This window comes from Neolamprologus multifasciatus, chromosome 7, assembly GCF_963576455.1.
Source record: "Neolamprologus multifasciatus chromosome 7, fNeoMul1.2, whole genome shotgun sequence".
NCBI classification, from domain to species: Eukaryota; Metazoa; Chordata; class Actinopteri; order Cichliformes; family Cichlidae; genus Neolamprologus; species Neolamprologus multifasciatus.
In genome coordinates this window covers 36,559,823-36,583,173 of record NC_140445.1, presented here as the reverse complement: position 1 = coordinate 36,583,173, position 23,351 = coordinate 36,559,823, and the positions used below count along the sequence as shown (strand labels likewise).

The 23,351-nt window shown below is 39.7% G+C and overlaps 1 protein-coding gene across 5 annotated transcripts in view; it reads left to right on the top strand.

The window, feature by feature from the left end:
* Positions 1-23,351, top strand: part of wdr7 (WD repeat domain 7) — a 104,524-nt gene that overhangs the window by 47,781 nt on the left and 33,392 nt on the right. For all 5 annotated transcript variants that reach the window (XM_085168478.1, XM_085168481.1, XM_085168479.1 and 2 more), the window contains 2 exons: positions 3,451-3,564; positions 22,092-22,319. In XM_085168478.1, the coding sequence (XP_085024604.1) occupies positions 3,451-3,564; positions 22,092-22,319 (342 nt within the window). The remainder of the gene's footprint in view (positions 1-3,450; positions 3,565-22,091; positions 22,320-23,351) is intronic.

The window sequence follows — 23,351 nt, the reverse complement described above, 5'->3', positions numbered from 1 at the left end:
AAACAAACAAACAAAACAAAAACCGAAAAGAGGTCTTTCATAGCTACAGGAGCTGTGAGGCAGGGTACTGAGGGACCACACACACACACACTTAGCTCTCATATTCACACACACTTCATTAACCAAAGTCCCTGAGCTTTGTTCCTTGTCGCATGATCACATGCAATTTTCAGGGTGAAATGGTGGATATGTGAAGCAGCTGTTTCTTTGATCACTGAAGAGCACTCCGTTTCCCCCTTTTCTCTCTTGCTCTTCTCCGTTGTTGCTTCTCAGTCTACCTCGAACATCCAGATTGTTACTTTTTTTAAAAAACTCCAATCAACCTGCTGTTCAAAGTCTCCTTCTCCCCCCTCTTTCTTGCGTCTTCCCTTTTTCCCTTCATCCTTTCCTACACATTTTTCCCAGGTTTTCTGTAAATGTAAAATAGTCACACTGAAAACCCTGTTTCTTCATGTTCAAGAGCATGAAAGTGTCTAAAAATTTAACCAAAATCATGATCGTCTCTTACATGTAATTCACTAATTCTTAGTCCCTAAAGATGGTCAGTAATATTGCCTAAATCTAACCAAGTAGCAGCTTGGTTAGATTTAGTGAGTAGTGAGTGGTTTTTAGTCCCATAATCTAAAGGAGTCTTTACTTCCTAAATCTAACAGATTATTCTGTACTTCCTAAGTCTAATTGAGTAGTTTTTACTTCCTAAGTCTACGGAGTAGTCTTTATCGACTAAATCTGACATAGTAGTTCCTAAATTTACTGGAGTAGGTTTTAGTGCCTCAATCATCCATTCCATTTCTCTTCATCTCTTCATAAACCTTTTTTCCTCTCTTCTTTTTCTTCTTATGTCTAAAACACAGAATCAAGCAAGCAGAAACATTGTAGTGCAAAGTTAAAATATCGGGACTACAGTACAACAATAGAGGCTGAAGATGAAACTCCCTTGCATTATCTTATATAAGACAGATCTGAACTAAAAATATTCCAGTCATCCTTATGTGAGTCCTCCTTTAGATGAATCTCTCCTCAAAATGATTTAAAACTATAGTGAAAGAGCAGTAGAGGTTGGGAAACAGGAGGCCCTGCTGTGCCTTGAAGAACAGGAAGTGTGGGTCTCAAACACGAATACAGGGAGCAACAGTCAGAAGAAACGAAGAGAAGGAGGACAAGGAGGAGGAGGTCCTGGAGGTTAACAAGGCATGCTGGGAGCAATGTGTCATGGCTGACATGACAAGCTTGACCTTGGAGCAGGGCAGAACGCCTCCTTCTCCTCCCCTCCTTCTTCTCCCCTCCTTTTCCTCCCCTCCTTCGCCACCCCTCCTCCACTTCCCTCTCCTCCTCTTTCTTCTTCTCCCTCAGCTCTTGTATCTCTCATTGTCATTCTTCCAACCAGGACAGTTAAGTTGGAGGTTATAGCCCAGTTGGTGTGCACGATGTGTGTGCTGGAGATGCAGAACACGAGAACTGGGCCACCTTCAGGCCAAGCAGCAGCCTCGAGGGTCACAGACTGTATATAAAAGATGGATGTAAGCACCATTATCTGTGGCGTGAAAACGCCTGCTCAGAGAGGGAAACATGCAAATAGAAACTGAAGCAAGGGTTGTTGTTTTGTTTTTTTTGTCTGTTTTTTTTTGTTGTTGTTGTTTTTTTTCGCTCTCCGCAGGCCTTTTGTTCATTCACAGTAAAACATCAGTTATGTTTTAATTAAATCCAATTAAATTTTTATCACTTTAATGCCAGAGACAGGTAATCAACTGCTGGGCTGTGTATTGGCCTTCTGTCACCGTGTGTGTGTGTGTGGGTGTGTGATACGAAGTCATTATGTCGAGCTGTCAGCTGTGTGTGTGAGCAGGTTAATTGGAACATGAAGCACATGTTAACCTGGATTAATCAATGTAATTACACACAGTGTAATTACAGTTAATTTTATTTGTGTATTGAAGAAGCCTTATGAAACTGTGCCTTTTAACGTTTTCTTTTTTTTGTTAATTACATTTTTTTCTTAAAAAAAAGAAGAGGAATATATTTCTTTGTTTTTGCTTTCTTCGTTTTTGATAAGCGTTTTGTGGTTGCGTCTCTGTAATTCATTAAGCAGGCCGTTTTCCCAGAGATTAGCCCTGTGCCAACTCTGTTACTTTAAGCTGCTTCATTCATTAGCACAGTGTCATTCATTAGTGCCGGCCGCTAATGAAAAGCCACTCTTAATTGCCAACAGAGAGATAAGAGCTAAATGAAAACACTAAATAAAAGCGTGTCCCTGTCCGTGTGTGTCCCCGTGTGTTTCTATTCATTCTGCTTATACGAGGACGTCCAATAAGCCTTTATTTGCTGCATAACTAGAGCAGTTAACCTGATAATAGCAATAATGAGGACCAGAACAGAAACTCGCAGTGGAGAGCATCCTGACATACAGACATTCAAACCATTACGCTGATGGTCGGTGACATCAGTGAGCCTGATCTCATGGCACAATGTGAAATGGTCACGAATAACCTGTTTGGTCATGTTCACAGACATGAAACTAACTTAAATCAACTGGTTTGTTGCTTATCTGCAGTGTGTGCATTGTTTTATTTTTACCAAACCATCAACTTTCTGTCAAAGTAGTTTATATTGATTAAATCTAGTGGTGTAGTTATTATTGACTACATCTAATAGGGTTTGGTTTTCTGCTTAAATCTATCGGCGTAGTTTTTACTGTGTTAAAGTAATTGCATAGTTTTTCTGTGTAAATCTATCAGAGTAGTTTTTATTACTTAAATCTGTCACAGTAAATTTTATTGACAAATTTATCTTATTGGCTTAATCTAAAAGATTTGAGCAGTAAACTACATTCTACTGGGGTACTTTTTACTGCCGAAATTTAATAGAAACATTTTTTTTCTGAATCCAGTTGGGTAGTTTTTAATGGTTAAATTAACGAACTGCATGTTTGTTTGTTTGTTTGTTTGTTTGTTTTACCTGCCCAGTAACTGCAGATGGGGGCTAGCTGATAGCTAAATTAACATTGTTTCCTTTTATGTGATTAATGTACTTTGGTCCCTGAAACAAATAAACATAAAAATCTAATGGCTTATTTTTTAGTGTGTAAATCTATCTATGTTCTCTTTATTGCTTAAATCAAATAGAATACGTTTTAGTGCCTTAATCTAACACAAGTTAAGTATTGCTGTCTAAATCTATCAGAATAGTTTCTAATGCCTCGCTGTAATCAAGTGGGTAGGGGCACAGTAGTTTTAATGTGCTAAATCTCACTTAAATTGATTTGAGTTACTAAATAATAATGCACACAGATTCAGTGAGTTCATTCTTACAGTGGCTCTCTTTTCGAATCAGTAACTTTATAATTGCTATGATGCGTTTAGGGGAGATGTGTAAATTATATCTATAATAGTAACCTGGGTTGTGCTCGTTGGACGGACTCTGCAGTGAACCGTTTTGTCTCTTTCTCCTCAGCTGGAACAACCACCGACACTCCCCCTCCAGCCCTGCCGCCACCAGAGGCTCAGCCAGTAGAAACCAAGGCTCCTGAGGAGGAAATGGATGTCACTGATGATGACATTACAGCAGGTAAGAGCACAAATTTCTTTCTAAGCAGGGAAAATAGGGTTAAAGTACGCACACTTCTTTGGTATTCTTTGTTTTTTTTTTTTACCCATCTCAGGAGTAAATGATAGAAACTGTAGAGCTGCAACTTGGTTGGTCGTGGTTTGAATTGGTCGTTCGCACACTCATCAAGTTGCCTTAGACTGACTGTAAACATCTAAAAATAAATGCTTTGAATGCTTTCACTGCTAGCTGGAACCAGAAATTTTAGTTGGTTAAGCTCATTTTTCTTATGGTATACTGGGAGTGTGCCAGGTTTCCAATTTTTTGATGTGATGGGCTTTGTAACTGTAGAAGTTAATGATTTTAATAATAGCCTACTGCGTCTATTTAAGTGGGTACACACAGGGTACAGTGTTCCCTCACTATATCGCAGTTCACCTTTCGCGGCCTCGCTTGTTGGGTTTTTTTGTGAATTGTGAAGACCAGGCCATTCATTTATTTAAACGCAGAGATCCAAAGTGTAATTCTTAGCCAAATGATATAGATGAGAGAAAAAGAAAGAAGGAATGTTACTACTGCTGAGCTACCTATTGAAGTTTTGCAGTCATGTGTAGTGGCAATGTTGGATAAAGTGGATCAGGATCCAGTTGCACAGGTATGACTGGTCTGCAATCATCTGGCAACCACTGGTCATGAGACTGCATTGGGCTCAGGAAGGTCATCTAGTAACTGGAAGGTTGGTGGTTCAATCTCTGCATGCCACAGTATCCTTGGGCATGATACTGAACACCACTATGCTCTGCAATTCGTTCATTGGCATGAGTGCTCAATTAGAGTGGAACAGGACTGTATAAGACCAAGTGCATCTACTGTTTATTCCAGTTGTTAAAAGTTGCTGGTTGCTTTGGTCACTAGCATATTGCAGTTGTAGTTTAGAAGGCAGTGACAGCTTTGTCTAGAACGTCCAGCTGCTTTCTGAGCAAAACTCTGAAAACTGTCCTAAAAAAACCCCAGCAGCCTAGCTATCTCTCTGTGATGTAAAGTCAGCCATAATCAGCCAACGAGGCCGTGTGGATGCTGACCTCCAAGGAAAGAAAGAACAGTGACCACACTCTGCAATCTAATGTGAATCTCGTGTGTGCAGATTAAAATTTCAGCAAATACCCCCGCAGTATTTGACAAGGAAATTCAAGTCTCTTGAAGCATCCCTGCTTTGTCCCATGATCACAAGCTGAAACCCATTTCGTACGATGCTGTAGCTTTAACCTCTTCAGACTTTCTTCTGTTCCTCGTGAACCTCTCTGGTGTTTGAGGATTAAAATTAAGGGCTCATTTTTCCCCTCCGTGACCTGAGAAGTCTCATCTGGTTTGATTCCAAAGAAACATGAAGAAGTCATTTATTATTTATCTCCAGCTGAATTCAGGTGTTTTGCTCTGCTGACTCTGAGTGGAGGATAAGCATTAGTGTTTGTGTGCACGCATGCCCTAATCAATGCCTGCGTGTAATACCCGTGTACTGTGACCTGCATGGTGATAAAAGCAGTTTAGTGTAGCACACAGACACACACACACACACACACACACACACAGACACAGAGTAAGGTGAGAAGCACTTCTCCCCAGGAAACGACTCACACCTGCAGTACAGGTAGAAAAACACACATGCACACACTTTCCAGTCCATTTGTCCTTGCCACATTTTCCTGAATATTTAACTGTGACAGACACACACAGAACGATTCTCCACTCTAAGATAAGCACATTTAAGCACTCCATTTCTATTTTTCTTCCTACATATCAGCAGTTTTTGCATCCACAATCACAGAACAATAAAGCAGGATTGACTCATTTGTCTAAATATTTTAAAGACATTCATTTCTGTAATAAAGAAAAAAAAAACCCAGTGCCTAACGCTGTCTCACTGTCTGCACCACCTTTTTTCCTCTTCCCTCCATCCTCCATCCTTCTCTCAGACCAGTCAATATCACAGATGTGTCTGACAATTTATCATTTCTCTCAGCTCGTTTTTCTCTTATTGACAGCTGTGGGGTTTTTTTCTCTTTTCATTCGGTCTCTGCAGGATTAAATCTGTTAGCAGAAACCTCAAACACAGAGCAACCTGAACCTTATTCTTCTGTGGAGGAAGAACTTTTGCCTCTTTGTTTCTTTTGTGGTTTTTATAATTGAACTTTTTAACATTTTTATGAATGAAAGCACTCTCCATTTGGAAACCTCTCATATAAAGATTTTCAGTGTATATAAACTCACTACTTGGATTTCTACACGGTATTTAACATTACCATGTACCAAAATTGCAGTTATAATTTGAATGGGTTCATATGAAAAATGATGTGTTTAGGGCTGTGCGATGAGACCAAAATCTCATATCCCGATATAATCATATACATCCATCGTCCGATAACGATATAAATCACAAAAATGTAACATTTTCTGTAAGTTCTGTAAATCTCGGGCAGCTCGACTTGCGTGAAGTGTTTCCAGCTGGACGTCGTGTACCTGGAGTTGAGCGTTTAACCGATGCATGAAACTGAATATTTTTAGACATAAGTTGTAATGGCCGCCGCTTTCTTTGTGAGTATTTATTACACAGCGTGCTGCGGGGAAAAGCCTGTTCTAACGTTTGAGTCTAAGGTTTCTTTTTTAGCACCTGGTGGCTCTTTTTTGCTTCTCAGTCGTAAATACTCTGCACACTCTTTCATGTGATTCAGTTTATTTTGAAACGTCTCGAAAGGATCTTGAGCTTTATTGTGAAAGGTTTATGTGGAAAATAAACAAGCGGACACGCAATGGTGTTACCGTCGTTGTTGCTAAAGACTTCACATAAACCAGGCGCTTGTCCGTCAGTAGTGTGGTTATATAAAATATAAGGGAAAGAGAGAACTTTAAGAAATTAATATAGCCACTACAGTGACCATCAAAATAATGAAAAATTATTGCCGTAAACGTTTATTTTGCGACACCACGAAACAAACGATAGCGTAAAATGAAACGATAGACGTTTTTATATCGTCATCCGATATATATCGTTATATCGAACAGCCCTAGATGTGTGTATGATTTCCGTTGCTTCATGTTAAAAGTTGGCAAACGGGTTTTACCTCAAGAATTCACAAATTGTGAGTCTGCACAGAGTGGAACATTTTGTCTGCATGCGGTCTGTCATTTCTGTTCCTGACTTCCTGTTTTCCTTGTGTGCTCTGTGCAGCTTCACGAAACTTTTACAAAAAAAAACACATGACACTAACTCGATGGAGCTGCACCACTGATTTCACTCTGTGACACTTATTTCCATCTCTATGTTTTTATACTTTGACTCTATCAGAGTAGTTTGAATTTGAATAGTGCAGCAAAAAAAAAGGAAAAAAAACTCAGTGCATAATTTAGGCTTATCCCATCAAGCATCATAGCTGTTCATGCACATACAGACTACACTTACACTAACACATACTGACTTAATGTGCAGTGTTTTTATGTTCAGTCTTACAGCTTTACGTGGAGCTTTATGGTGAGCAGTGGTACTGTAATTGTTTAGCTCATGTCAGGAAAAATTGTGTACATGCCCATGTGCAATATTACATTTTACTTCAGATACTTAGTAAGATGATTTTGTGGGTTTTATTGTTTTATTATAGAGTTTTTGTGTTTTGTATAGACAGAAATAGCCATTTGAGGTTGTGGGAACTCGAGGTTTTCGTCATGTTTTGGATTTGCTAGGAGAAAATATGAGTTGCGAAAATGTGAAGCAAATGAAACGAGTGAAGGGGAAAAAAGAGAAAGTGGATGAGACAAAGGGGAGAAAACAGATGTCTACAGCAGCAAAATCACTTGGCTGCAGGCTGTTTCCACGGCAATAGACTCATCACATCAGTCTGCTGTCACACACTTGCACACACAAACACCAACATGTACACACACCAGGATGTGCAGGTGAGAACATTTGTTGCTCAGTGCCACAGCCGCACGCACGCACGCACGCACGCACGCACGCACATGCACACACACAAACCTGTAATTATGTCCGTTGCAGTGTCAGGGGATGTCATTAGGATCCACAGCCTCCCCTCTCTCTCACACACACTCACTTGAATTTAGTTCATTAAATCTCTGATGGCATGGCATTTTGGTGGGAAAACATGCCCAAGAATCTAAACAATTAAAGTAAGGTCATTTGTTGTTATTGTAATACAAGAATTCCTACATTTCACTGTGTTATGCTGTGTAAAGCAGCCCTATGGGCCCTGGCTATTTCCTGAATGACTGCAGTCTAGATGATCTCACAAAAAACTTCAGTCCCACTGCCAAATCCTTTATGCAGAGGTCGTCCTTCAAAACGTGTCTTTTTGACTTTTTGTTATGAATTTAGTTTAGCTTGTTAGTTTCCAGACCCTGAAGCAAGATTTAGGAAAATCATTACAGAGAACCCCACAAAACCTGCTAAAAGCTGACTCAAAATTTTGTAGTCTCAAAAAACACATACTTTAGTGCCTCATCAGGAAAGCTGTTATTATTATTATTTTTTTAAAGTTTTTGCAGCTCTAATTTTTTCAAGTCTAAATTTTTTTATTTTAGTTAAGTAAAGCTTTTTTCACATCTAGTTTTAGTTAACTATAACCTCGATACATACTGTCATTATAGTAAGCTAATTAGTTTGTCATAAAGCACAAATATAGAATGCCCCACCTGCAGTAATCTTGGGTTAATTCTGAAATACCATTTTATAATTATATAAAAACATGGATTTGATAGTTTTACATCAACAGCTAAGTGTGTTGAGATCCTGTGGGTGTCTCTCTTGGTTTTGCACTGTCGTTCAGTGGTGGGTAACCTGGAACAGTCATTTGTTTCTACACTAGAGGGAAGTCTGCCTCTACTAACTGAGAAATAAGCGCACCCATGGATTTTGATGAAGGGGATGACCCCAGGGAGGTCAAAGGTTGTTGGTGGACGCAGCCCCAACACCCTCCGTTCCTCACACACTGAACCACTTTCACTGCTGGGCAGTTTTGCCCTGCTGATTGCTCCCAGTCAAAGTCATTCAGTAAAATTAAATAAGTGGTTTTATACATTATGCAGCTGTTCTTGCATTATTATTATAAAATATTTCTATGAGTTTATGAGGAGGGAAGGTCAGGACAACAGAGTATGAAGGGATTTCTGTCCCCTCTTACCATTTTGAGGGGTCCACAGCAGCGGTGATCGAGGTCAGAGGTCAAAGGTCAGGCTGACCCTCACCTCTCGGCATCATTAGCCCAGCTTTGATTTGGTTATCTGAAACGTCAGCCTCCCTGGCTAATCTAATACCCGAGCCTGGAGGTCGTTTGGGTCAGATCACATTTCTCCTCAGAACAGATTGAACTTATGGGGAGATAAATGCTCCGAGCCGCCACTCCGAACATGGTGATTGTCTCAGACAGTTGTGTCCCTACTGTGTTACACAGTGAGGGACCCAGCTGGTGTATGAGGATATTATTGTATTACAGGTAGTCCAAATATTAATAATGTACAGGAATGTATTTCTGCCGGCTGTGGAGTGGAAACAGTACTGCAGGAAAGATGTGGTGCAAATACCACGGCCTGTCTTGGCAGCTGAAGGCTCCTGTTAAAATTAATTTAAGCCGAGCAGTGAAAAGTTATCACTAGAGAGGCGTGGATACTTCATTCACTTGTTTTTAATGTTACAGCAGATTTATTTCAGAGTAGTAAAGCTGTAATATTATACAGTATGGTACCATAAAAGTTTGGTTACAGTGTGAAACACACACTCTCCCACCTTCACACACCCCACCCTGCCGAGTGTGTGTGACCGTCTCTGTGTGTGTGTGTCATGGTTTATGAATGTGTCACAAAGATAAAGTGCTGGCCTTGGGGTGTGTGTGTGTGTGTCTTTTTGACAAGCAGTCAGCCCACAGTCTGACTACAGATGTGAGGTCAGTTTGTTCCAATTTCTTAAACCTGAAAACTTGGTTACGGTTTTGGGAAGTTTCTTTAAATTTCACACAAACGGTGGTTGAAGATCACTGTGATCTTACGAAACAGTATTTATATGGGCTCTCCATTTGTATTATTCTCCACCTGGTGTTTAGGATGAATGGGACTATGTGAGATTATGGGCGTAGTTGGGATAAAATGAGCAGTTGTGCTATAAAGTGCCCCTCATGTGGTAAAACTCTTTACAGTTGCTTGGAGTCATGTTTGTCAGCTTAGGGTCGCTCACATGGTCTGCTTTTGTCAGCACATGGCAGTTGGGTCCCGACTTGGAAGGGAACGCTGAATGGTGATTGTTTGAGAGCTTGGTATGTACTCTCATATCTTCTGTAAAACTGATGATGGATCTGGTGATTTAAAAAAAAAAAAAAAATCAAATATTGAAATTGGTTTTAAGGATTATTGGCAAGTTTGCAACAGTCTGCCATATGAGTAGATATTGGATTGTGTGTGTGTGTGTGTGTGTGTGTGTGTGTGTGTTGTGAATGCATAGATGGCATGGTCCTGTTTCTTGGTCACTCAGACTGGTATTCTCTAGAGAAAGTTGTGAACCCACTGAGGTGAGACGGATCTTGATATAATAAGAAAATCTTGTAATGGACCTGAAACGAGTTGAGCTGGGTGAGATGTACAATATTAATGATAAAAATCTGCTGCAACTTAAAAATATTTAAATTTCTAGGACTAAAGAAACATAGATGGAGAGACAGTGAGCCTTTGTGGTGTTTTCAGCCCCATGGGCAGGTTCAGATGGTATTACTGATCAGATTGATCAGTTTAAAGCTTCACCTCAGAGGATGAGGTCTTACACTCATCACAGAAATACACAACACAAAAAGTGTAATCGGATTATATGGAAATGGCCCCATATGTAGATAAAGGGAGAGATGGAGAAAGAGAGGATGAGTGATTTTGACAGTGCATGTCATGCCAATATTCACAAGTATCATTTTGTAAAGTGATTTCAGCTGCTTGTGTCGAGCAGTGACTGCCCATTTAGAGAAGTAGTAGAAAAACTAGTAAACTGTATGTCTCACAAGACTGTTTTTTTCCTCATGCAGAAAAGGTACAAGAATGAAGGATGCATAAATCAGGCAAATGTTACAGAAAAGGGGCAACTTTAAAATGTAAATCCTCAATAAAAGTCTATCAATTTCCATATTAATTATGACCATTTCTCATAGACTGCATACTAAATAAACAATGCTTTGGGGAAAGATGGAAAAATAATAACTATCAGTATTTATGGATACTCGTTTCCAGAGCCAACTAGAGGTACGTTGAAATGTTGAGGTATTATTTTGAGGTTGTTTTTTTTCTTCCTTTTTTTAATTTTATTTCTGTAAGTGTTTTTTTTTTTTTTTGTTGTTGTTTTTAAACGCGTGAATACAGCCAAGGAAGCATAACAGATGATTTTTCTTCAGTGACTTGAGAGTAAAGGCCATTACATTACCCATGCCTATACAGCTAGTACAAACAAGAAATTATGTAAATAAGAACAACTTTACTGTGACTTTGAATGAATTTAAGTACAGTGGATGTGAGCACATTGAGCAGGTGGGAAGCAAACGGAAGTAACGTTAGCTGCTAATGCTAATTGGTTCCTGTTGTTGTTGCTGAATCAGTACTCATGTCAATGGTTACTTTATGAAATCATAATATCTAAATCATATTTTCATTAAAAAGTGTTTTGAAAGCATAAACATTTACAGCTAGGGATTTAAATCCATTTGTTCCACTTTTACTTGGAAGAAAAACTCTTCTAATCTATGGAAACTCCATTTTAAAGACGTGTATATAATTATAATATTTGAGGCTACATAACTAGTAGTAGTTTTTCTATCAGCTTTTGTCTCCCCTTCATGGCCTTGTCTGTATTTCTGTCCATATTGTTCCCATTCGCTCGCTCCACCTTCATCTTCCTGCTTCCACCGCCGTTGGCAGTGATTGAGTTCAGGAAAACGTTGTTCAGATGTTCCCAGATAATTCGTCTCCTGGCTGCTCACATCTGCTCGTTGTGTGTAATCAGGTCGGATTAACTGTCAGACGTCTTGAATTGATCCGACACTTCAGACTCGACACAACAAACTGTAAATCTGTCATCAAGCTCCTCTGTTATTTCTGCTCCATTTCTCTGCAATTCAGCAGCCATCGAGCTCTTTGACAACAAACCAGTGATGGAATTTGTTTTTGTTGTTTTAATGTATTATTAAAGTAGGAGTCACAAACTAAACAATTCTCAAACTCCGAAGTACCAAAACTGATTTAATTTAACCTTTAAGTGACTGAGCAGTCATATATTTATATGTTGTGGTATTTTTATAAACACAAAAGTAGGTTTGACTCTTTGCCTTGGATTGTGGCTGCAAACTAGTGAAAGTGCCAGTGACAGTACAGCCTTTATAATATAATGGAAATATGAACGTTGCGTTTAATTACTGAATCAAAACAAGAACGTCATCATGAAAATGAAAATTGTGCCGGGCTGATGGTGTCTGCTGCAAAGAGCTTTATAGGTATAAGAAACACAAATAGAGCAATTAGAAAAATATAAAATAAAATATGACATCATAAATGTTCAAATTTTGTGGCTCCACGTTAAATAAACGTCAATTTTCTGCTCAGTCCAAGTACAAATATGTAAAACGAAATGTGACTAGACGTTAAGAAATGAGAACATGTGCAAGAAGGAGCAAGTAAAAGTATCCATGCTAGACATAAATCTCATGTATAGTAAATGCAATACAAATTAGTCAAAACTCAAAATGATCAATGAAATATTGATCTAGGATCTCTTTGCAATAGGGGACTCGACTCAGCTGGCTGCCAACACTTTGTATTCTGGTTATATTCCTGTATATAACCAGATGGGCGGTGAGTGCCTGTTTGTTTTTTGTTTTGCAGTGAAATGTTAGTCCTGCAGCAGCTACATCACTAATTTCAGTTTCCAGTCTGAGGTTCTGGCTGGACACTGACAGCAGTCATTAGCTCATGTAAATTGGCATCAGATTTGTGATTTTCATGGATTTATTATAGTTGATCACCACATTATTATGCATGTAGCTGCCAACTTCACTCCATTCAGTTGCAGACTGGTAGCAGACTGACTCTGTCTTATTGCTGTTTTATCACCATCTTGACACGTCAAAGTTCATTGTACACAACAGCAATTATTCTGGTGGTGCTGCGATCGTGCTGCGGTTTTCCTTCATATGACTGAGGTTCAGGTGGATCGTACATCAAATCAACATTTTTTTAATAGAAGATTTTTGGTTCTTGAACCAGTATCTAAGTTTGTTCAAAATCTAATCCAACTAAGGTGTTATGCTCCCAACATTAATTGATTTTTTTTGTCTATGCGTCTATTGTGTGGCCCTTCTTTAAGTCAGCCCAGACCTGAGATGTAGTCCACCTGCATCCTCAAAGTTTGACCATTGCTTTCTTTTCAATCAGTAATTTAAGATTTAAATGTTCCAAATATCTGGGATTAAGTCAGTTTTTTTTCCTCCATTAAAAAAAAAAAAAAAAAAAAAAAAAAAGACCCCCATCCTCCATTTGTGGAGAAAATCGTTTTCCTCTACCTTCTCCAAGTTGTGATGCTTTTCATTTGGCAGAGCTGAAATCTAATTCTGTCACATGGCTTTGATTCATCTGTGATCGAGAGGAGAGTGTGACCAAGGCGCGGTGGCTTTAATAAAAAATAATTTCTCCTTTATGAAGACGCTGTGCAATGGAGGCCGTCCACTGTCTCTGCATTAGTGAAATTAACATCCAGACTCATTTTTCAGACTGCTCCATTAACAGCATGAAAGTGACAGCTGCAGAGGACCGAAAGTATTAGCTGTATTAAAAACCTGTCGGAGGGGAAATTAAACTGCAAAACAAACACATAACTGATAATGGAGGATTAAAAAATAAGACCTCAGGCTCTCAATATTGCCAAACTGTACTTTCATACAGTGTGACTGAAATATGAAGTGCGGAGAAGTTAATGTGATTGGGAGGAGGAACGGGAGACTCCTTCATGTGTTTACTCTGCATCTATTTCTGCTGAGAAAGCAGTAGAGTGTCTAAAATGCTGGGAATAATAATAATAATAATAATAATAGTAATGATAATAATAATAAAGTTGTACAGGCCACGCCTGGGTCAGCCCTAGCCATCAGATCAATGTGATGTGGTTAAGTGTTAAATGATAGCGACCCAGCATAGAGACCAAAAAGAAATGAAACCTGAAGAACTGATTAAAGAGACTGAGATCCTTAGTTAAAATTAGAACAATATTTCCCAGTATCATTACTTTTTGTTTATTTTTGCCAAGTTCTTTGTGAGGTATAACTAAGCAATGAAGCCAGCGCTCTCTAAGTCTCTCATCCTGTGGACAAACTCCAATTCCACCGACTTGGACTGCACCTTCTACTCCATGTTCTGCTCGGTGTAGCGACACAGGAACCAGCTCTGGACCTGCTGCGGGTTCTGGTTAGAGTGCTCCTCCGTCTCAGAGCAGACCCAGGATAATTTAAACCTCATGCTGTTATTAGTGATGACTCCAGCTCTAACCTTATGTTTTGAATATTTAAAAAAAGGGGATGTTTCGAGGTAAAAAATTACAAAAAATACGTGTCAGTTAAAATAATTATTTTTCCCTCTAAATGCCAAGACCTGAGAGAACAATAACTAAAACGGCAAGGCTTGTCTCCATTTAAAGTTAAAGGTTTAAAAACAAACAAACAAACAAACAAAAAAACCCAGATGTGGCCAGTGTGCCCAGTTAAATTCATATGTGGGGAAATACTGGTTTTAATGTTTGAGTGGTGATACTGTGAAGTGCTTTGCTTTGATCACGCGTCTGTTCTGGAAGGAATTTGAACCATTTAGGAAATAAAAGTCTAAAACCTGATGAATGATCAGCACAGTCTGGTTCAGGGCTGCTTGCTTCCTCTTATGAACCTGAATCCCGTTTGTTTGTGGTGTGTCTTGTGGACTCCCCGCTGACCCTCCCTCCGTACGCTCGTCTAATTGAAGCTGGTGAGCGCAGATAGCTCTCCTGTCTCTGTCTTAAGATGGCAAATAAAATACACTTAACCTTCAGATGGACTCAGGCCGGTTGGAAGGGCAGCCACCGTTTCAGGACTCGAATCTTTTTTCTCTATCAACTTAATTGTGTTTTCAATTATTTCGCCCAGATTTTCTGTCTCCTGACATTTGCTGTAAGGACAGTTTCCCCTTTTCCCTCCTCCCCACGAGCCCGGGATTTCTTTTTTTATGGAAGTTCCTTAACGGACAGAAATGTAACCCTTGAGGCCGTGCTCGGGAGTTTGTTTTGAGCTCTTCATTTCTTTTTCCTTCAGTCTGTCGTTCTCCTCCCTCTCCTTCGTTCTCACATCAGTTTCCTGCTGGTATTGATCCCCTCCCTCAGTCCCTGGTGATCAGGTTTTACCAGTCTCCCATTGATTACCAATGGAGGCAGAGCTGAGGTGCATGATGGGAAGATTGCAGGGCTGTAGCTGCAGCAGTAGGAGGCAGGGATGGGAGGGTTGTAGCTTTGATTACCAAAAATATAAGATAAAAAATACAGCTTAATTATTGATCTGGGTGTCTCACAAATAAACATAGTGCAGTATTATACTAACTGTTACTTGTAATTGATTATTGCTTATTATTATTATTATTAAATTATTGCTTATCTGAATGAAAGTGTTTGACTCAGTGGTGTAAATGTGTTAAGGTTAAATTAAATTTAGACAGCGTTTAATTTTACAGTCGCCACAGCAGATGTCTGTCTGGATGATCAGTGAAGCTGTTTTTTTATGGGTTTTTTTCATATTTTTTTTAAATTAAATATGATGAATCAATTCATCTGTTTAAATTTCTAAATGAAACACTGATAATCAAAAACATTTATTTTCTGTCAGCAGCCCCTTTACAACTCCATGTCAATCAGACAACACCTCTCCTTTCTTTCCTTCCTTCATTCGTTCTTTTTCTTTTGGGCTTTTCTTCTTTCTTTTTCTTCTTCCTTATTCCTTTCAGTCTTCCCTATTACTTCCTTCCATCATTCTTTTGGTTTTTCTCTGTCCTTCTTCCTTCCTTTTGGTCCTTTATTTACTTAGCTTTCCTTCTTTCCCTTCATTTCTTCCCCCCTCCTTTCAGCATTGGTTTCGTCCTTCCTTCCATCATTCTTTTTTTCCTTTTTCTTCATTTCCTCCTCCTTCCTTTTGGTTTCTCTTTCTCTCTCTCCGTTTTCTTCCTTCCTTCTATTGTCCTTCCTTTTAGTGTTCCTTCCTTCCTTCCTTCCTTCCTTCCTTCCTTCTTCCACTCAGAATTCATTCATTCCATCCTTCTTTATTCCCTTGTGTCCTTTGATCTGACCCTCTTTCTTTCAGGCTTTCTTTTTCTCTCTCTTCCTTCTGTCGTTCTTTTCTTCATACAGTGTTCCTTCTGTCTTTCAATGTTTCCTTTCTTCCTTCTTTCTTTCTTTGGATCTTTCCTTTCCTTCTTTTAGGTCTTGCCTCCTTCCTTCCTTCCTTCCAGTCTTTTTCAGTTTCTTTCTTCTGATGTGAATTTCCTTTCAAGCACTATTCTTACATTTTATTTAAAATGAGGTCCTGACGTTATTCCTGTGGACACAGCTTTGTGGTTTTTCTCTGTTCCATCATCAGTCATCATTAATCATTATAAAAAAAAAACCCTTTCAGTTTTGTCAAATTACAAGCAAGCTGACCTCAGTCCTCACAGCACATTCAATAACATTACTTAAATATAATTAAATAAAATTAAAAGCAAAGGCATTCTGGTGATATTTCTTGTTATTATCATTGAAATAAAGCTACCTCTTAAAGGTTACAGCCTTTTTTAATGCTCCGTGACTTTTCAGTTGTTCTCCTGTTTATGACATGTCCATAATTTAACTGCATGGACTCCACAGGTTGTTGCATTACACCGTCCTGCCCTTTTTTAATGAATTCCTTCCTTTATGGATAATGTCATTTCAGCCAGACAGCCTTTTTATCCCAATCCATTTCTGGTTTTTATGAAGATTTAGCCAAGCGGAGGCGCACACAGAGGGGAGCTCGTCCGTCCCCCTCTTTAGTTTATTGGGTTATGTTTGGGAGCAGCTTGCCCAACAAATAGGATTTAGATACAATGTCATTATAATAGATCTGCTGGTCGCAAAGGAAGCGGATCGATAGGCTTCAAAAATCAATCACACTGTGCACGCGGGCAGAAACCGAGGCAGCAGGTACACACTGGACAGGAAGTGATACTGCCTCACATCTCACCAGCCAGCAAGTCGTTTTAATGGTTTTAACATGTCAAATCAAAGCTCGTCATTATCGGCTCGTCACTTTCATGATTGTACAAACAATTAGGATTAGTTCAAAAACCTGTTTACCTGTTAGTTCAACCTGTTGGGCCTCTGTGATCTCATCCACAGTACGGTGTTTAATAATATTTTTTTGAGTCCAGGTAGATGTGAGGAAATAACAATAAAGTGACTATATAAGAGTCAGTTTCACTAGTTAACGTGTGACTGGTAAACTAAACCTGAATATAATATAGTCATGTGGCTCTTCAGAGTGAAAATGCACGATAAGTGACATAAAATAAATGCTGTTTAAAAAAAAAAAAAAAAAAAAAAAAAGAGAGATAAGAGCAACTTTATTTATCTCAAAAATGGTGAAGCTACTGCTCTGTTAGCTTGTCGTCCATTTCTGATATTTGATGGCTTCAGAAGCGTTCCACCTGATGGGTTTTCATGATGCAGAGTGAAGAAAAATTTTCCAGGAAGTTGAAGTTTATTAACACACATGAATGTGGATTTGCCGCATCAGTCACTCATAGTATTTACTTTACAGAAGACACAATGATATTCATGTTGTGTGTTCTTTATAATTTCTTGTCTGCTCTGTCTGACTAGAAAGCACATGATTTTGGTGGCTAGAAACTTGCTGCGTATTGTCTATTTTTGTAGTATTTCCAACTTCATAGATGGTCCCTTTAAGGTCTTCTATCCTTTTGCTGTTTGTTTAACCCGATTGTTTTTGTTGAGGTTTTAACTTGTTGGAAAGAGGATTGACTGAATTTTTGAAGCTTGAGTCTAAGACTTGAGTTATATACGAGTAGTTATCAAATACATCTCTGATTCAAAAATGAGGAGCACTCTACGGCACTTAAAGTTGGTAATAGCCAGCAAAATGCAGCTGAGAAAAGCTCAAAGTTATTGCAGAGCTAAAAAGTCTTTCTTTGGAGTTCCAAAAAGTATTTTGGTTAGACAAAGGAAATTACCAAGAATGTACTTGTGCTTGGTTGTTTTGACCAACCTTGTCTACTAAAAACTTAAATGCCTTTATTTTGTCCCCCATCTGTCTCTCTGTCTTTACTTTCACTTTCCTGTCTGTTAACCTGAACTTTTTAGTGATTCTGGTTGGGAGTCTATCGCTAATTCTGTTATCTACTGGCCCAGTCTGGCCCGAGGGATGGATGCCATCTGTAATCCATTTATCAGAGGCGGCCACTGGGCCTTCTTCCAAATGACAGCTGGCCTAAAGCAATCTCATTATAAAGAGCATCAAGATATAGTATGGAAATATTGGAGGCAGGAGGGGGGAAAGGGGGTCTTGAGTTCAAAACAAGGGACAGAGAAGAAACACCCTGGGGATAAAACAAAACCACATTTTTACATAGTCCAAAATACAGTAATGGTGACTCTTATATTCATTTTTAATCCAGGTGGATCTAAATACACTCTGATGTCCAGATAACACCTCTGAAGGTTGTGGTTTACCTGGCCGATTTCATTTCATTATCAGATCACTAAAGCCACTGATGATACTGTCTGATTATCTGTGTCATTACAATCAATATATTACTGCTAATGAATTATTAAAAGTAATTGGGAATGAAGAAGCAGAGCGTTAAATAACTACTTGCCTGCAATGGGTTTTTTTTATGTATACATTTTTATTATTGAAGAAAAATTAAATTATGTATTTTATTTTTGTTTTCTTGTACAGCAAATGTCATATTATTTTTCTGATATTGGTTATCGGTCTTCTGTAATATCGATTATCATTACTGGCTCTGAAAAGGCCATATCAATCTATCCCCGTTCATAATATGTGTGTTACAGTCTATTTAAATTAAACATGTTGAGTATTTCAGGACCAAAATAAAATTGTTTAATTAGAAGCTTAGCGGTTTAGATCTGGAAGGCACAGATCATTCCATTCTCATGTCTCCTGCAGTTAGCAGGAAACCATAAGAACCATTAGGTCGCTGTTGTGGCTTTTCCCTGAGACCAACTCCAGCTCTACCATTTTGGACTACAGCGGGCGATGGTAGTCCTGGTTCAGTTCTGGAAATCTGCTGCAAGCGGAAGGATCGCTCCAACCAGAACCTGTAATGTAATCATAATGCTGGATTTTCTCCATGTTTGGTCTATAACAAGCTTCTTTTAATAAATAGCCAGTTATAAAATCATCTGTTTAAAAGAACAAAAAAAGTATGTACATTAGTTGTGGGTGGTATTTTTTTTAATTAATTAATTTTTTTAAGAGGCCCAAGTAGGGATGCACCGATACTGGTATCGGGTATCGACCTCGATACCACATTTTCTAAAGTACTCGTACTCGTTAAAAGTCCCCCGATACCGGGGACCGATACCACGGCCTGAGACCTGTCTATGTCTGAGCGGCATGTAAGGGGTTAATCACAGGCGCCGAGTGCCCGCCCCCAGGCCCCGAGTGCCCGCCCCCAGGTCCCGGCTGCAGCCAGTGTTGCCAACTTAGCGACTTTGTCGCTATATTTAGCGAGTTTTCAGACCCCCTAGCGACTTTTTTTTCTACAAAAAGTCGCTAAAAAAAGACGTGAAAGCGCATATCGCTTTTACTCTCAAGAAGCAGCGGGTGCTGTAACGCAGTCAGTTCTTCTTTTATTCTTTTACTCTTAAGCTGTTTTGTGTATCACAAGGTTTAAAACTACTTATAAACACACACACACACAAAGTAACTCCACCAGAGTGCCTATTTCGGGTCACTTTTGCCGGTCCAAGCCCTATTTCAAAGTGAACGAAGATGCGAAAACAAAGGCGGACTGCAAATTGTGCTCAGCGAAATTGTCCAGAGGAGGCTCAAAAGGTAGCGCATTTAACACAAGTAATTTAATCAAGCACCAAAATCCCAACACCACAACGAGTACAAAGAGTTTACCCACGCTTATTTACCCACGCTTATTAGCACAGGAGCATAGCTGATGCTATAGCAGTGGGACGGAAAATAGTTGGGCATTTTAAACATTCCGCCTTAGCCTACTCCCGCCTCAAGGACATTCAGGGACAGCTCAACCAGCCAATAAAGAGACTGCAGCAGGACGTACAGACGCGCTGGAACAGCACATATTACATGCTCCAGTCCCTCATTGAGCAAAAGCGAGTGCTGGGCGTGTCCGAGCACGAACTCCCTGACTATCTCACCGCTCACCAATGGGCTCTTATGGAGACGACTGTTGCCATCCTCGCCCCCTTTGAGGAACTAATTAAAAAAGTGAGCAGCTACGACGCACTAGCCTCTGATGTCATCCCAGCTGTGACTGTGCTAGTGAGACTTCTAAACAGAGAAACAGACGAACAAATTTAAAATTAAATTTTGTTTTTTATAATTATTTATTCTGTAATATGTTGCATACAACATGCTTTTCATTTTAAATAAATGTTATTAATTCCAAACTAGTCCCTTGTTGTTGTTGTTTTTGTTAAATTATAGGACTAAAGCTGTTACCTGTAAATTTAAATCATGTTTTTATTAAGTACTCGGTATCGGCGAGTACTGAAATGCAAGTACTCGTACTCGTTTCCAAAAAAGTGGTATCGGTGCATCCCTAGTATAGATCCCTGTGGGACACTTGTAGTAATGGCAAGGCCATGAACATGGACAGGACGCAGACCCAGCAGTGGCTCTCACTCGGTTTCTATTCAACACACCAAGTGTGCTCGCTCACGCCGCCTCTTCTTGTTGGTGTGTGTATCTGTGTGTGTGTTCATTGTGAGTGAGTGCTTGTTCACCCTGCAATACAAATTCATAACAATGCTGTGCTTGCTTATCCAGAGAGAGAGAAAAATAAGAATTAGATATCAGAGGGTGGAGGCGTGTGTGTGTGAGAGAGAGAGAGAGAGAGAGAGAGAGTGTGGGGCTCAACACACTTTTTATGTAGTCCTTATTGGGGCTTTGATCCAAAGTGTGTAAGGAGCTCTCGTCTCCTACTGTGATACACACACACACACACACACACACACACACACACACACACACACACACACACACACACACACACTCAGAGTTTCCCCACTGTGCAGACCCCATCGCACACGTGCTCACAAAAGAGGTTATTTTGGGGTCGTGTTGATGGACACAATAAAAGGACAGTCCCCCCCCAAAACTCTCGCTCTCTCTCACACACACACACACACACACACACACACACACACACACACCTACAGTTGCACATGTCCAAAATCCTTCCAGAGGTCTGTGAACACGACCGTCTGTGTGCAAATGTGTTTGCACTGTGACTGAAGGCTTTCAGTGTGACAATGAGGTGTGTGTGTGATGATTAATACCAGAACAATAGACGTGTGCCTGTTCAGTTGTTATCAGCTCACTGGAGACCCCCCCCCCCCTTTTTTTTTTCAAACCACTTTTCACTTAAGTGTGAAAAGAAGGACAGAAATTAAAAAGTAAAAAACAAAAAAAAAATACTCATAATAATAATATGGTCCTCACACTGATCTGAATAATATATCGATCTACAGATCTTAGAACTGACCAATAGAATGCATGAAAAGGGAAATAAAATCCATGTTTTCTGGTTCTCCTGATTACGTTTAACTATATGGTTCAGGGCCTTGAAAGAAGCATGGAGGTTCTTGGCCAAAGATGTTTGAGTTGGTCAAACTAAGATTCAGACTTGTTAATTCCAATTTCAAACACAGAAAGTTTAACAATACCTCAACCAGATGATCGTAATTTTCTGGAGTTTTTAGTGCATCTTTCTTTGTCCTTATTGTTTAGGCTTTGGTCAGTTTTAATGAAGTTGTCATCCATACACGGTATAAAAGATAAATGTTGCTTCTGGGTTTGGAAAGTGAAGGTAAAACAGAAGAGCCTTAAACCTGTTGTGTTTTTAAATAGTCACCAGGGGGCGATACCTGTAGTTGCGATAAACCCGGGGTTTATAGGAACCAGTCCTCAGTCCTGACCTCCTGTTGACTTGTTGGGCTCAGTCACTTATTTCGGCCATACTGAATAAATTATTTCCGAGTTGAAAACACCTGTGGTGTTAAGCTTTACAGCGGAACTTCTACATTTTGTAGCTGTTTACCATCACAAGGGGGCAGTGTTAAAAAATTCTATATGCTAGTTTTTAGATTTTTGACTATATGTTTGTACTTCTTTCTCTAAACATGGAGTTTGTATGTTGATCTCTTTTTTGTTTAGGCAATATTTCAAACAATCCAACAATATTCTCTCTGTCTCTCTCTTAAGGTTGTCTGTCTAACCTCCCGCCAAACGCGAAGAAGATCTCCAACTCTTACGAGGAGCGCCGTAAACAGGCCACTGCCATCGTCCTTCTGGGAGTCATTGGGGCTGAATTTGGCGCAGAGATCGAACCCCCAAAGGGCTCGGCCCGGGCTCGAGCTGGTGGACAGGCACCCGAAGGTTTTGGACTGACCAGCGGAGGATCGTCCAACTACTCCCTGGCCAGACACACCTGTAAGTCCAGAAACGGCAAACACACTCATGATAACACATTTACCGAATTTCCCAGAGGAACCCACCCGAGGGATTAATAAAGTTTTATCTAATCTACCGTATTTCCCGGACTACAAAGCGCACCTGAATATTAGCCGCACAAGCTAAAATCAGGGGAAAATCCTGTTTTGTACATACATTAGCCGCACCTGACTAAAAGCCGCAGGTATTTCGATGTTGACTTATCATATGTAAGAGAATATGCACAAAGGGAATTGTCAGGAAAGAGATGGCTGTTTGGAGACACACCCCTTTTATTAATATTTTGAAAAACAAGTTACGGTACATATTTGCATAACTTTTTAGGTATACAGTGGGGCAAAAAAGTATTTAGTCAGCCACCGATTGTGCAAGTTCCCCCACTTAAAATGATGACAGAGGTCAGTAATTTGCACCAGAGGTACACTTCAACTGTGAGAGACAGAATGTGAAAAAAAAATCCATGAATTCACATGGTAGGATTTGTAAAGAATTTATTCGTAAATCAGGGTGGAAAATAAGTATTTGGTCACCTCAAACAAGGAAAATCCCTGGCTCCCACAGACCTGTAACGTCTTCTGTAAGAAGCTTTTCTGTCCCCCACTCGTTACCTGTATGAATGGCACCTGTTTGACCTCATTATCTGTATAAAAGACACCTGTCCACAGCCTCAACCAGTCAGACTCCAAACTCCGCCATGGCCAAGACCAAAGAGCTTTCGAAGGACACCAGGAAAAGAATTGTAGACCTGCACCAGACTGGGAAGAGTGAATCTACAATAGGCAAGCAGCTTGGTGTGAAAAAATCAACTGTGGGAGCAATCATCAGAAAATGGAAGACATACAAAACCACTGATAATCTCCCTCGATCTGGGGCTCCACGCAAAATCTCATCCCGTGGGGTCAAAATGATCATGAGAACGGTGAGCAAAGATCCCAGAACCACACGGGGGGACCTGGTGAATGACCTGCAGAGAGCTGGGACCAAAGTAACAAAGGTCACCATCAGTAACAC